Source organism: Epinephelus lanceolatus, chromosome 5, assembly GCF_041903045.1.
Source record: "Epinephelus lanceolatus isolate andai-2023 chromosome 5, ASM4190304v1, whole genome shotgun sequence".
Classification (NCBI taxonomy): Eukaryota; Metazoa; Chordata; class Actinopteri; order Perciformes; family Serranidae; genus Epinephelus; species Epinephelus lanceolatus.
The window spans coordinates 17917953-17931847 of NC_135738.1; the positions used below are offsets into that span (position 1 = coordinate 17917953).

The 13895-nt window shown below is 41.4% G+C and overlaps 1 protein-coding gene across 1 annotated transcript in view; it reads left to right on the plus strand.

The window, feature by feature from the left end:
* Positions 1-13895, plus strand: part of LOC117262420 (1-phosphatidylinositol 4,5-bisphosphate phosphodiesterase zeta-1-like) — a 30336-nt gene that overhangs the window by 6909 nt on the left and 9532 nt on the right. Inside the window, exons 3-8 of the mRNA XM_078167800.1 lie at positions 2107-2251; positions 2551-2703; positions 6623-6815; positions 7038-7172; positions 8254-8370; positions 11489-11661. Of these exons, the coding sequence (XP_078023926.1) occupies positions 2107-2251; positions 2551-2703; positions 6623-6815; positions 7038-7172; positions 8254-8370; positions 11489-11661 (916 nt within the window). The remainder of the gene's footprint in view (positions 1-2106; positions 2252-2550; positions 2704-6622; positions 6816-7037; positions 7173-8253; positions 8371-11488; positions 11662-13895) is intronic.

The window sequence follows — 13895 nt, forward strand, 5'->3', positions numbered from 1 at the left end:
AGAGAGAGAGAGAGAGAGATGCAGGTAATGACAGTAGCTTACAACAACATTATTGAAAGTAATAATATTATAGTTATAGTTCTGGCTACTGTGGTACAATATGTTGAAAGTATGTATTAATATCTGGCAGTATACATGTGTGACAATAGTCATATGTGTATAATAACAGTAGAAGTATGACTAATGATGGCAGCAGCAGCAGGAGGCATCTGGCAGGACCACGGCAGCAGCACAACTAAGACATCCGCTGGAAAAAAATATTTTTTTCACGGACCGTTTAAGAGTTAATGACTCATTACAGACACTGCTAAGGGTGCTAAAAGCTAACGGTTGTTAGCTTAGGTTGTTAGTCCCTCCGAAGGGACACTAACAACTCAAAGTACACGTCAAATAAAATTTCTCCAAACATGTTTCTTGTTATTTTAGGTAGTTATTATCATGCTAATGTATGTTCAAGTGTTCATTTCCCCCGATAAGTTGTTTTTAATTCGTTATTTGATTCTATAAACACAGTCTGACCATCTTGAGCTTTTATTTTGGTACTTCCGGTGACCGGCAGTGTGAATTTGCATATTAGCTAAATATTTAATTTCACCCAGAACATTTAGATTTAACATTTAACATTTAGATTTATATTTAGCATTTAGATTCAACATTTAGATTTAGATTTATATTTAATATTTAGATTTAACATTTATATTTATATTTATATTTAGCATTTATAATTAACATTTATATTTATATTTATATTTATATTTATATTTAGCATTTAGATTTAACATTTAGATTTAGATTTAGATTTAATATTTAGATTTAACATTTAACATTTAGGCGCCACATTTAATATTTAGATTTAACTATTTAATATATTTCTAAGTTAACAAATATTGCTGTAAATGTGGTAAAAGGTGACGTTAAAAAATTCACAACACTTTTTTAAACATTGTTTGAAGCTAAATGTGGCAAAATGTTGATGTTATTTTCAGCGTGAGCCACTTTACAAACGGCACCCCATAGTATCTTGTGTGTTTAAACTGTTCACAAACAAAATTCATTCTAAAATAAGCTAATTGCTTCCCAGCTCTAATTATTCTTATCTATTCCGTCAAAAAGAAAACAGTAACCACATGTTGTTGTTACATGATATTCCATCTCTTTCTCTCCATGATGTTGCTCTCCAGTCAGCTGTACAAACAAATATGTGTCAATATTATCAAATAAATAAGAATAAAACAAATGAAAAAAGACAGAAAAACTGTCAAAACAGAATGACAAAAAAATGAATTCGATAAAAATGAACCTACCAGAGGACATTGTAGATTTTCCAGTGGTCTTTTCTCTGAAATGTGGGAGGCAATCACAATTTGACTTACAAAATGATGCCACTTTGCCCACAATAGCAGTGTTTTCACAAAGCTATTATGCAATGCACAACTCGGAGCAATCATTATGACATTTCTGTAACCAAAGAGAAAAACAGAAGCTGCGTGGACTCCAGCTACAGCGGACACAGGTACAGTATATATGTGATAAGCATGGAGAAAACCAACTTGGAGAGAACCACTGCAGTGTTAAAATGTGTGGAGTAAAAGGGTGATATAACTTTGCATCAGGATTGCAAGATAATGAATCATTGCCCTGCTCCTGCTGTGAGGGTGATATCATTTTCGTAATCTACCAACAGAACACAATATCCTACACCACAGAGACACATTCTGTTAAATAAATAAACCTGACCACATATTTTTATATATAAAGAAAGTGCAGAAACAGAAGTGTAACCCCCTGAGGATCAGATCAGATCCACTCGGGTAAAGGAGCAGTTGGAATACATTATCAGAATGTACATACATACATACATTATTCACATGTATTATATACATTATACATGATATGCAGTAATTTATCAGAGGTATGTGAGCGGGTATGATGGCTTGAACTTGTGTGTGGAAAGAAAATAGCTCAGCTTGTGCCTCTACGCTTCACCCCTAATTTCTCAGGCAGCATATTATAAGTGCTTATCATAGCCTTACCACAGCTCATAGTGTGTGTGTGTGTGTGTCTCTGTACTTTATGTATGCACTTATGTGTGTTTATGCGGCTCAGCGCTCTGAGGAAAGGCTGTCGCTGTCTGGAGATTGACTGCTGGGATGGGCCAGATATGGAGCCTGTAGTCTACCATGGCTACACCCTGACCACCAAGATATTCTTTAAGGACGTCATCACCACTGTGGAGCAACACGCCTTCGAGGTAACAGCGTATAGTATGTTGCGTAACATATTTCCCGGAGTGGTACCCCAGGCATCTAACTCCGTGTACGCTCCCGCCTCTGTAGCCTCCAGGAGTGCCTACTTAGCTGCATTTGCTCTAATTAATAGCATCTCTGATCGTAATGCTTTGCTTGCAAGTTGTCTTTGATTCGGGCCATTCTCTGTGATGTGTCGGGAGAATTTAGAGCCTGCAGAGAGAGCAGTGCATCCAGGTTGATGCTAATTGTTGGAAATAGGGTTTGAGTCGTGTTTTTCTAAAGCGTGATTATGTCTTGACAGGTGTCTGCTTACCCGGTGATTCTGTCATTGGAAAATCATTGCTCCAAGGAGCAGCAGAAGGTCATGGCCCAGTACCTCATCTCCATCCTGGGTGACAAGCTGCTGAGAACTCCCTTGGATAACCCAACCACTGGAGACCTCCCAAGCCCTAATGTAAGACTCAGAAAAAAGAGACTATCTGAAAGCAGAAGCAGAATCTGTGTTTACTGTTGCTGGAGCAGGCAGAGGCATGGTGGTGTTTGTATGTATGTATAAATCCTCATTGCCTGTCACAGAAAGGCAAAACAAGGAGAAACTGAGACCTTTTGGTCGTCACGGAGGGCCTCATTAGTCTCTTTCTGAGGCTTCCCTGTGCCTCTCTCCTCCGCTGGGACGCGGGGGTAAATGGACGTCTGCATTTGCAAGCCTCTTTAATCTCCCAGAGATTCACAAAATCGAAAGTGATGTGGTTGATCCTGAGAAGTGTCCATCTCGAGCATGCTGAGACACTCGAGCTGATTGCTCAGTCAGATTACCCTGTTTGAGTTCTGACTTTTCCAGTGAAAGCATCTGCCTAAACCCACAACTGAGCGACTGGCCTGAAAGATGCCGACACAGTCACTCCAGTCTATTGAATATGACAAGGAGGATGAAGGGTTTTTTTCCTCTCTGAGAGTGGATGAATGTGCACCGTCTCTCCGGACTTCTACTGCTTTGGAATTTACAGCAAGAAACGAGTTATGCTTTATCCTGAGTGTGCATATAAGATTTCTTCCCCCTATATCGTTCTTTATCTTTATGACTCATGAAGCGGGGGATCAGATAGGAGCCTCAGCACTAATGGTTTCATCTTGTCTATTAACCCCCCAGCAACTTCAACACTGACAGTGTTCATGTGCCACATTCATGCAGCTTCACACCCAAGTTACCATCCAGTTATGAAAGTGTAGCCAGTATGAGATTCTCAGAAGTGTTCATTACCTTACACTCCACTCTGACTGCCAACATCAAAGGTTTTAAAGGTCCAGTGTGGAGGATTTAGGGGGATATATAAAGGCAGGCATGGAATAAAATGTAATAAGTATGTTTTCTTTGGTGTATAATCACCTGAAAATAAGAATCATTGTGTTTTTGTTACCTTAGAATGAGACTTTTATGTCTACATAGGTAGCGGCCATTTTTCTACAGTAGTGTTTACAGAATGGACAAACCAACACTGGCTCTAGATTGGGCTATTCACATTTTCATGTCAGCCACAAAACCCCAAGGCTGAAAAATAAAGCCAATGCTAAGTTCCAAAAACTGAAGTTCACCAAATGGCCACTTGTAGCTGGCTCCAAAACAGAAGCCCCTTTTACAGTGATAGATTTTCCTTGAATGTTGGGCTGTTTTGCCAGCGAGCTGCGAGCATTTAGACACACAGAGCCGGATTGGCAAGTTGATCTGAGGTGCCCAATTTTTTGCCTCCTAGGGTAGTCATATTGGTGGAACCCTTTTAGTTTAAACAGACCGAGGTGGCCTTCCGCCACGGGACGGGCTGTTGATGACGCCGCATGTGCAAGCCGCTGGCGGTGGATAAACAGGAAACAGCTGATAGCAGGAATTAGCGAGCAGCTAGTAGCAAGAGGGAAACGCAAACCTGACAGATACCACAGTAAAGATGAGCAACTGAGGAGACAAGGAATTGCTCGCCCTCCTTGTCCTCGCAAGTGAAGAGAGGCTAACCGTCAGATGAAGGGGAACGGTGAAGAACGGGCCGACTTACGAGAGAATCGCCGAAGGACCGACTAGCCGCAGCTTCCCTCCCACATCACTGTTTACGTCAGACGCTGAGCTACACGTTTTGTTACTTGCTCATGGCCCCATTGCCCAGAAAAAGGCACATTCTGTATAAACAAAAGTAGGCAGGCGGCATTTCGCTGCACTCCCTGATTTTGTTTTTATACTGCCAATGCTGAAAGAAGACTGATTGGGCTTTCCTGCAAATTTGCACAACTCCTTTTTAAAAAGGGCTAGAGTCAGCCCCATAGACCTCCATGTTAAAATGCCCAACGTTACAGCAGAAATAAACATGTTTACAGCCTGTTACCAAAGACACTTTTGATCTCCACAGCTAATTCGTTACAACTGCACAGGGGCTGAGTTCTTTTATAACTCACCAGTTTACATGTTATTAAGGGCGGCGCTGTTTGAGTGACTGAGCAAGGCTGTGTGCGACGTGTCACTACAGTAAGATTCACCCCTCGCTTCTCCACAGCTACAACCTCTCGTCTAAGTATGGTCATTTCTCCATAAAACTAAGATGGTGACAGACCAAAGTCCAAACTCAGGGCCTCAAAAAGACACTCAAGAAACCAGTGGGTGACATCACGAAAGTTACATATATTTTCTTAAACAGTCTATGTTAGCAGCCCCTCCGCAACAAGCAGCATTGCAGACATGTTGAGACTATTTCGACCTGGTATTAGCATGCTTTGTTGGTGATCCCATCCGATCACAAGTGGACAGCGCTAAATACAAGTCTAAACAGCTACCAAGACGCAATGTGATCCAGTCACTAAAACCTGAGCTGTGGTGGTCTGGGACACATTTGTGTAAACACTAATGTATCCTGATGCAAGGACTACTTCATCAGTGCAGGATGTGGTGGTTGTTATGGGGACAGTGTACTTAAAGCTCCATAACTTACCCATTTCATGTCAAGTTGGACGAAGTGTTGCGTGACCAGCCTTCGTTTTACCGTATGGAAGGAGACACGTTGGATTCTGAGGACAGTGATATCTCCAGCTGTACCGACGCAATTGCTAACGGAATGTGCAAGCATGCTACAGAGCAGCTAGCAAAAGTATGGATGTAATAACTGTGCGCAGGACTGTAATGAAATCTGAACGCAAGTGGACAGCTCAAGACACATGATAGGCGCAGGTGTGAACAGCAATGTGTCTCTGCTGTCCACTTGTATTCAGACCACCAAAATGCACGTTGATACCAGGTATAAACAGGCTCTCTTCATTTCTAGCTTTAAACTGCATTATTTGTTTGTTTTTTACTGCTTTAAAACACCGGGTCCATTTGTTTTGGAGAGGAGGCTCCCCTTGAAACCTCCTGAATGTCTAGACCAGAGAAAAGGTGAGCACACATTAGCAGGTGCTGGGCTAGCCACCCGTCTGCAACAAGCTAAACGGCTAATTTGGCTCCTGGTATAAACCTCCTGAACAATGAACACTACAGGAAACCTAACTGGGAGTTTACACTTGTGTTCAGCTGGTCGCAATCTGCAGTCGTCACCACTAGAAGCCACTAAATCTTAAACACTGTTCCTTTAAATCAGTTATTACTCTACTTTATTCTATTTTTACCATAAACATGGGCAAAATGAAATCCTTAATTACACCAACATAAGCAAAGCCTCTGTTCATGCTCTGCAGACTGTGTCATTTTGTGCACCATCGATGAGAAATGAAAGAGTGCAGCGCTAAAGGAAGCTCTGAAGCATGTCATTTTCATACTATATGGACTCTTACAGCTTGTTAATGTTGGCAGATCTGTAATTATTTTGCATATTTTTCCTGTACATACAGTGAGGCTGACAGGGTGACTTCCTGTCGTGTGGCTTACCATAGAGCCGCTTCCAAATCCAGACCATAGTATTGCTTTTTTTCCTACTTTTAGCATATTGCTGCTCATCTGCATAAAGAACCCCATAGAGTACTAACAGATTTGGAGCCAGGGCGGTGAAATGTAGCAGCATATGTGTGATTCAGTGATTCAGTACACCTGCTGCTTTCTGCTTCTTTATCCCACCAAACTCGGCTGTGTGTGCGCACTGATGTGGATGTGGCCACCGAGTGACTCTTTGAAGAATAGCATCTTTTTGACAAATCAGAGAGGGGGCGGTTGGTGCAAAACAAACGTTTTGATGTTTGTTTCCTGAGTCTGAGGACGAAGGAACAGGGACGAGTTTGTTTGACTGATGCAGCCGTGCGATGGTTTCATAAGTGCGAGGTGAATGTCAGTGCCCATGACGATAAAGGTACCTTTGCATTTATTCATATGTGAATTCATTCTGCATGTTTATCTGTGGGGATGTCAGGACCTGAAGTATAAGATCCTCATCAAGAATAAAAAGCTAAAGCCTGACATTAAGACAGAGGGCGCAGCAGGGACAGAGACGGAGGAGAGTGTAGATGAGGGCGAGGATGAGGAGGAGGATGAGGAGGACGAGGATGAACAAACCAGAGCAAAGTTCTGGTCTCCAAGAAAGGCAGGGCCAAAGATGAAAGTAAGTGAGATTAAAGAACAGATATCCTGAAAATAGAGACAGATACAGACTGTTTGTTGTACAGATATAGTTGGATATTCACTGCAACCAATAATATGACACAAGGTAAAGCTTTTGTCTTGTATTCTTTGTAATTTCAACACCGTTTGCTGCAGTTTTGTGAATGCTGTCATTGGTTTGTCTTACTCTCTACATGATGAGTAGAAGAAGAAGGTGGCGGTGGCAGAGGCCTTATCTGACCTGGTCATATACACCAGGTCCGTCAAGTTCATCAGCTTCAGTTACTCCAGGGACAATCAGAACCACTGTGAGAACACATCAATGGCAGAGAAGAAAGCTCGCAAGCTCGCCAAAGCCTCAGGTAAAATCTTATTAATGGAGCCGAAACTTATGGGGAGAGAGGAGGACAGCCTGATTCTGAAGCCGTAAAGTATGAGTATAATTAATTGCAAATATTACAAAATCTAATTCTGATGAGCCCAGCAGATTCACTTGATTTATAGTCACTCTGAGCTCAAAGGAGAAGTCTCTGTAGGTCCTCTTTGGACAAGAAATGCAATTACGTCTGGCGCCATAAACCTCCATAATAGCGAAAGCATATTGAACATGACATATACGACGTAGGGGAGTACTTTATAGGGAATAAAGCACAACAGCACAAGCCCAGAAAATGTGCCTCATACTCTCACTGTTGGGGAAGTGGAAAGAGCCCACAGAGGTTCGAATCAACTGATAATCAGTTAAAACTGTCATCGCTCTGCTGTGGGGCAGTATATTGTAGAAACAGAGTGATGCAGAGAAATGAAATCTGCTCCTGCCGAGGAGGAGTGACACTTCCCAGACACACAGCTACATTATGAGCTGGTTGGCTTGGCTGGCAGGGACCACGAGCAGTCTCGACTGTGCTGGAGCTGTAAAAATCGTGTAGTCTCTTGTCATCCTCGAGCCCTGCAGGGAAACTACACAGCTATGGTACGATCACACACAGACTAAAGCTGTGAGCCTTTTTCTTTTTTTTAGTCTTTCCAGAATGAAGGTAATTATGCAGGCTTCAAAACCTGATATCTAAAAATTTCCATTTGACACAAAGCCAAAATAACAATTCAATTACTGTGTTTCTCACTTATAGGATCCTATTTCAGTAAATATTTTGAATAAAGGCAACTTTAATGAAACAGAGAGCCAAGAATCACATCTGTAATGCTAAAAACTTTGATCTGTCACAATGACAAATTTGGAAAAATGACATTTTTGTAGCTGATATTGTTAAAAAGTGTCCCTGTAGATAAACCTAAATGCTTTTCCTGGAGTCAGATAGTCAGACTAAAATGTACAAGATCATAGCAATGACATCTGTGAACTCTGAATCAATGGACTTTCCCATTATTGTGTGTGTCAGACAAGATGTTTGACCTGTGAGTGTTGTGCGTCTTCTCTCTCAGGTGCAGACTTTGTTCAGCACAACCAGAAGTTCCTCAGCAGGATTTACCCCGCAGGCTCCAGGACGTCTTCCTCCAACTACAACCCTCAGGAGTTTTGGAACGTGGGCTCACAGCTCGGTGAGTCGGACAGGGCGAGTATACGCCTGCCTGCGTGCAAACATAGAGAATGCAGTAGAAGTTCATACATAAGCAAACATTCATGTACACACACGCATTTATTTAGGCTCAGGAAGCTGAAATTAATTTTATAACTTGGCAAACAATGCTGATTTTCACATCTGTTGTTGAACTGAGGATTAAAGTGCGGGTAAAGCAAAAACAAACATGCCCTCTAAGTTTGTCACATCACAGAGAAGTGTGTTGAGTCAAATTTGAATTGCCAAGGTTTCAAAATTGTGAAAAATAAGCAGTATTCTCTGCTCTGAGACACTGGAGGTGTGTCAGCTGAAGGAGCTGAACTGAAGAACAAGATGCTGTGAAGCCACAGACTCTCATTAGCAGCTAACAGCAGCTAACGTTTTCACAAAGCACACACCCACAGCAGTGAGCACAACCTGCCGGTGGGGGCCAGGTAGCTGATTCAGGCTGAAAGACTGAAAGGTATGTTAGTGATGACATTTAATAAAGTTTATAATTCATGTATTGATTAGACTGAAAGAGCTAAGAGAGCTTGTTGAACGTAGCAAACTCTGAACAACACTGATGCTCTGTGCTCTAATGTTAGTTTTTACATAGTGGGGGAGGGGTTATGTTAAAGATGGCTCCAATACATCATCGAGCCATGATGTCCAGCCCAAAAAATCCAGTTGCAGGCCAGCTGCACTTTCCTTCAAGTCCTAGTTAAGGTTTTCCTCAAAATAAAACTGGTTGCACAAAACACCCAGGATCAAATTTACTGTGTAGTTTGTGCTTTGAATGATTGTATTCCTCCAGAAGTATAATCCTTCCTTAAAGTCCAAGTTAAGGTTTCCCTCAAAATAAAACTGGTTGCACAACACATCCTTAAGTCTTCTCCTTAAGGTTTCATTAAAATGTTCACTTTGGTATTCATGGTTTTCTCCTTGTCTTGGTCTTATACTTAAGGTGAAAAACTTAAGGTACCTCTGACTCTATCTTAACTGCAACATGACCATGTTTATGGGGTATGGCGTATCCGATGGATACGCTTTATATTTTACACTATAGATTTGACTGACTTAACATCAATCATTTTCTGTTTTTTGGTATTTGGGGATCACAGTTATTTAGGATTACTGTAGGATTTGCTTTCTGTGATTGCATTGTTTAATCTTTTCCTCCTCTGATCAACATTGTTTTCTTGTCTTTTTTTCTTCTGACATTTTTTCACCATCTAACAATAAGCTAGCTTTATGCAATATAAACAGGCATCACAAGAGTCCAAGCAAACAAACAATCTCCATGGAAACTTTTTTACCATAAATGAGTTTTTCCTTTACAAATGAAACCCTTTAAAGGGAATCTGTGCAAGTCCCTCAGCTAGTTTTGTGCAACCAGTCCCTGGACACAAATAGTGGAAAAACAGCTTCACGGCTTCACTCCACAATTAAGTACTACACAGTTCCCAATCTTTGAACATATTTTCAACAAGTATTTTCTAAAATGTTTCATGTGTTTAGAAAGAAATCTCTGATTTTGCTTTCCCTGGACTTTAATGTGAATCGATATGGTTTACACATAGAGTACATGCAGTGTTATCTAATATGCAGTAATGGAGTAATAGAAATGTTTCTAAAGCTTTCTTTTATTTGGACCAATCTAATACTAGATTTTCTTTTTAAAATGTAAGTAAATTAAACCATCAACAAACTGATTCAATTATAAGACATTTATTTATATTTAAATGGAAAATAAAAAAGATTTAATAAAAAATAGGTGTAATAAAATTTCCCTGATGCTATTAGTACTTTGTTGCCAAGTATCTTTCTATTTTGGTTGAGATTAAAACTCTGAAAGTACAGATTCAAAAAAAGACCTGAAAAGAGCATTTCTTTGATTCCTTTGTGTCAGCAGTTTCATCCAAAATCAAAAAGTTCTCAAGACACACTGAACAACCGCCGCAATCCGTGACAAGCTTTTGAAACGGCGAGAAACGCAGTTGGGAAACTCAGATTGTCAAACTTCAAAGGGAACAACCTGGCCAAGTGTCCTGTCGATTAGCAGTGAAAAGAACATTTTATTCCAGTCCACAGCCTGACCACCTCATCTGTGTTTTCCCCGGAGCAACTTCTCTCCTGGCCCTTATCACACTTTTTTCTAAATTGATTTGCCTCGCCTCTAAATGTTTTTTTTTCCTCTCTTTAAATTACAGCTCTGTCTGGGTCACAGCATAGTTTTTTCTCCCTGTTATCATTTCTTTGGAGTCAAGCATGAGCATTGGGCTTGACTCTGTGTCACATACCTATGCTCCTGAGAGTGACTATACTTAAAAAAATCATTCAGAAACTTTTCATCCTCACACCTTCAGGCAATGCATTAATACCCATGAGCTTAAAGTTGCAACCCTGATCTGTCTGGCACCCTCTTGGCCAGCACGCCTGTCACTTCCCCTGTCTTTACACGTCCTCCTCACCCGTCCCCATCGCTCAGTCAGCCAGCCACTGATGCTGACATGAAGCCCCGCTGATTGCCGAGCAGACTGTCTACAGTGCAGATGGTGATCGGCACTTCTCACAGTTGCAGGGGACTGCAGTACAAAGCAGCAGCTTGGATGGATCAATTACAGTTAGATGAGCAGAACATTCACTGAGACCCTGTGACATACACATAGAAAAAGATGCAGAAGGATGCATTGCAGTGTTAACAATCAAACCCAACAGAGACACAGCTCAAACCTCTCTGCTGCTTTCTGTATCTGGCAACCTATTGACACGTCTGAAATGTGACATGGTGTATGACACACACATGCCATCACAGAGCTTTGCACTGCAGAAAGCTCTCTACTGATGCGCTTATTGCACAGTTGGTGATTTTGAATGTGTCCCTGATGCAATGTACCCTATTGTTGGGGAAACATTTCAAGTCACTGTATAATTTAGCTCCTTCCTGCAGAATGAAAAGGAGCCTTAGAAAACAGAAGGTATGAAGGAGATCATCTCATGCCGCTCGTCTTATTTTAACATGCTTTAGGCGTTCTCAGTTTTGTTCCCGTAATTTTTTTGTAGCTCCTCAATTTCATTGTTAGAAACATTGTCCCGTGGGTTTTTTTTTTTTGCAGTGGCTCTCAATTTCCAGTCCCAGGGCTTGGCTATGGACCTTAATGATGGCCGTTTCCAGGACAACGGGGGCTGTGGATACGTCCTGAAGCCGGCGGTGCTCTTGTCCAGTCAGAGGAGCTTTGATCCCGGCTGCAGCCAGCACGGCCTCAAACCCACCCACCTGCTGCTCAAGGTACAGCTACGGAGCACTGAACGCTGAATAATCCACTCGGGGTGGATTTATGGATTAAGTTGTAATGTTACAGGACTGTGTGTGTGTGTGTGTGTGTGTGTGCTTTATGTGCATGTGTGTGTTTGTCTATGCCTCATGATGTAGAGATTGTGTAGCGGAGCTCATCTTACTCTCAGCCTCCAGATAAATGCTTTCCTGCCGGATGCTGCGAACCAACAATGATGTAAATCTTCCCTGAGAGTGTCTTCGTTTAATGAGATTATCTGCCTCTGAAAGTAAAGGGAAAGGAGAGAGAGGACTGATCTAATGCAATTAGACCCGGGGTCCAATTAATAAATCATCCCTTTTCCATTATTTTAAGCATGTCAGGGGGACAGTATTAGCAGTGCTTGTGCTGTATCTAATTCACTTGACAAAGGATGAATGAAGCTGTAACAGTCACATCTCTTTAGTGTGCCATCAGGACGACTGTCACACACTAACTCTTCTAAGTCCAATTACAGAGATACAACAGTTTGCTCTTATGTAGAACATAATGGTGGCGCTCAGAGATATCTGAGGCTTTATATTGCAAAGACAATATGTGGAATTGCCTGGGGTCACATGGGACTCCTACAGACGTACTGCAGAGGAGTTGGTAGACGGGGGAACATCATAGTTACTCTGCAGGAATCAGTCTTATGAACAGCTATGAATCATAATAGAATTCCTCTTAAAGGGTTGGTTCACCCAAATTACAGTAACTGATCTTTAAACTTACTGCAAATCAGTCTGTGTGTGTATGTTTTTCAGCTGAAGCCAGTCTTAGACCTTGGACTATTTCCTTAGCTGATCTCGCTAAACCAGTATTGGGGTGACAACAGTTTTCAAAGGATGTAATCACCAAGCATAAGTGTTTTTAAGCGACCTGTTACTACCTTTCCTGCTGTGATAGTGTCACAAAAAGCAATTGCTTTAATACAGAGGGACTGTTGCATTTTCTGCCAGGATTTGACCACACTGCATTTGACATCACTGCGTTTCCTGACTGGCATAGAGCCACAAGGAGCAGCTGTTTTTTACTGAGATATCATTGCATTTCCTGCTGGGACATTGCTATGAAAAGTGGTTGTTTTTTTTTACCTAGACATCACTGTGTTTCCTGCCTGACATAGGGCCACAAAACGCAGTTGTATTTCACCGAGATATTGCTGTTTCCTGCATTATTGCTACAAAAAGTGGTTGGTTTTTTTTTTTACCGTGATCGCTGCGTTTCCTGCTGGCATAAAGCAATGGAAAGGGGGATGGATTTTTACCAAGATATTGATGCATTTCTTGCTGGGACAGTGTTACAAAAAGCAGCTGTTTTTTACTGAGACGTCGTTGCTCTTTCTGCTGGGATAGTTGTTTTGTTATCGAGATATTGTTAGATAGAGATATCGTTGCCTTTCCTGCCAGGATAGTGCCACAAAAGGTGGTTGTTTTTTCACAGTGATTGCCGTGTTTCCTGCTGGCATTAAACCACGGAAACGGGATGTTTTTACCGAGATACTTATACATTTCCTGCTGGGACAGTGCTATGAAAAGCCGCTGTTTTTATCAGAGACATTGCTGCTTTTCCTGCTGCGATAATGCCACAAAAAGCAGTTGTTTTTTACTGAGACATCACTGCGTTTTCTGCCAGGATAGTGCCAAGAAAAGTGGATGAGTTTTTCCGAGACATCTATGTGTTTTCAGACAAAATTGTGCCACCAAAACATTTTTCTTATTATAACCAAATTTTTGTGCCTGAAATCTTAAGTTTCCACATATCCATTAGTTAAGAACACACAATTGTTACATATCCATGGTTTGCAGAAATGTACAGCGTCAATATTTATTCTGGTGACTGGGTTGACCTGAGTCACCTGTTAAATCTGTTGTTTTACAGTCCTATCAAACACTGCATCTACTATAATTCTTGCTAATGCAAGATTTATTTCCTTCATCAGACAACAGTTCACGAGGATGCATAGACTCTCACAAGTTAAACAGAAGCACATCAGACATTGTCTTCTAAAGGAATACGCACACACGCACGCATGCACACACACTGTACACCTTCCGAGCACAGTGCATGAAATATAAATGTGGTGCACTCTGTTTCTGGATGCCCTGGGAGAAACCCTACCTTTATATTTATTCAAATCATCGTTCTGTATTATTTTCTCACTTCAGGGAAAATCCTGCAATCTTGACTCAGCTCTCAACTCAGT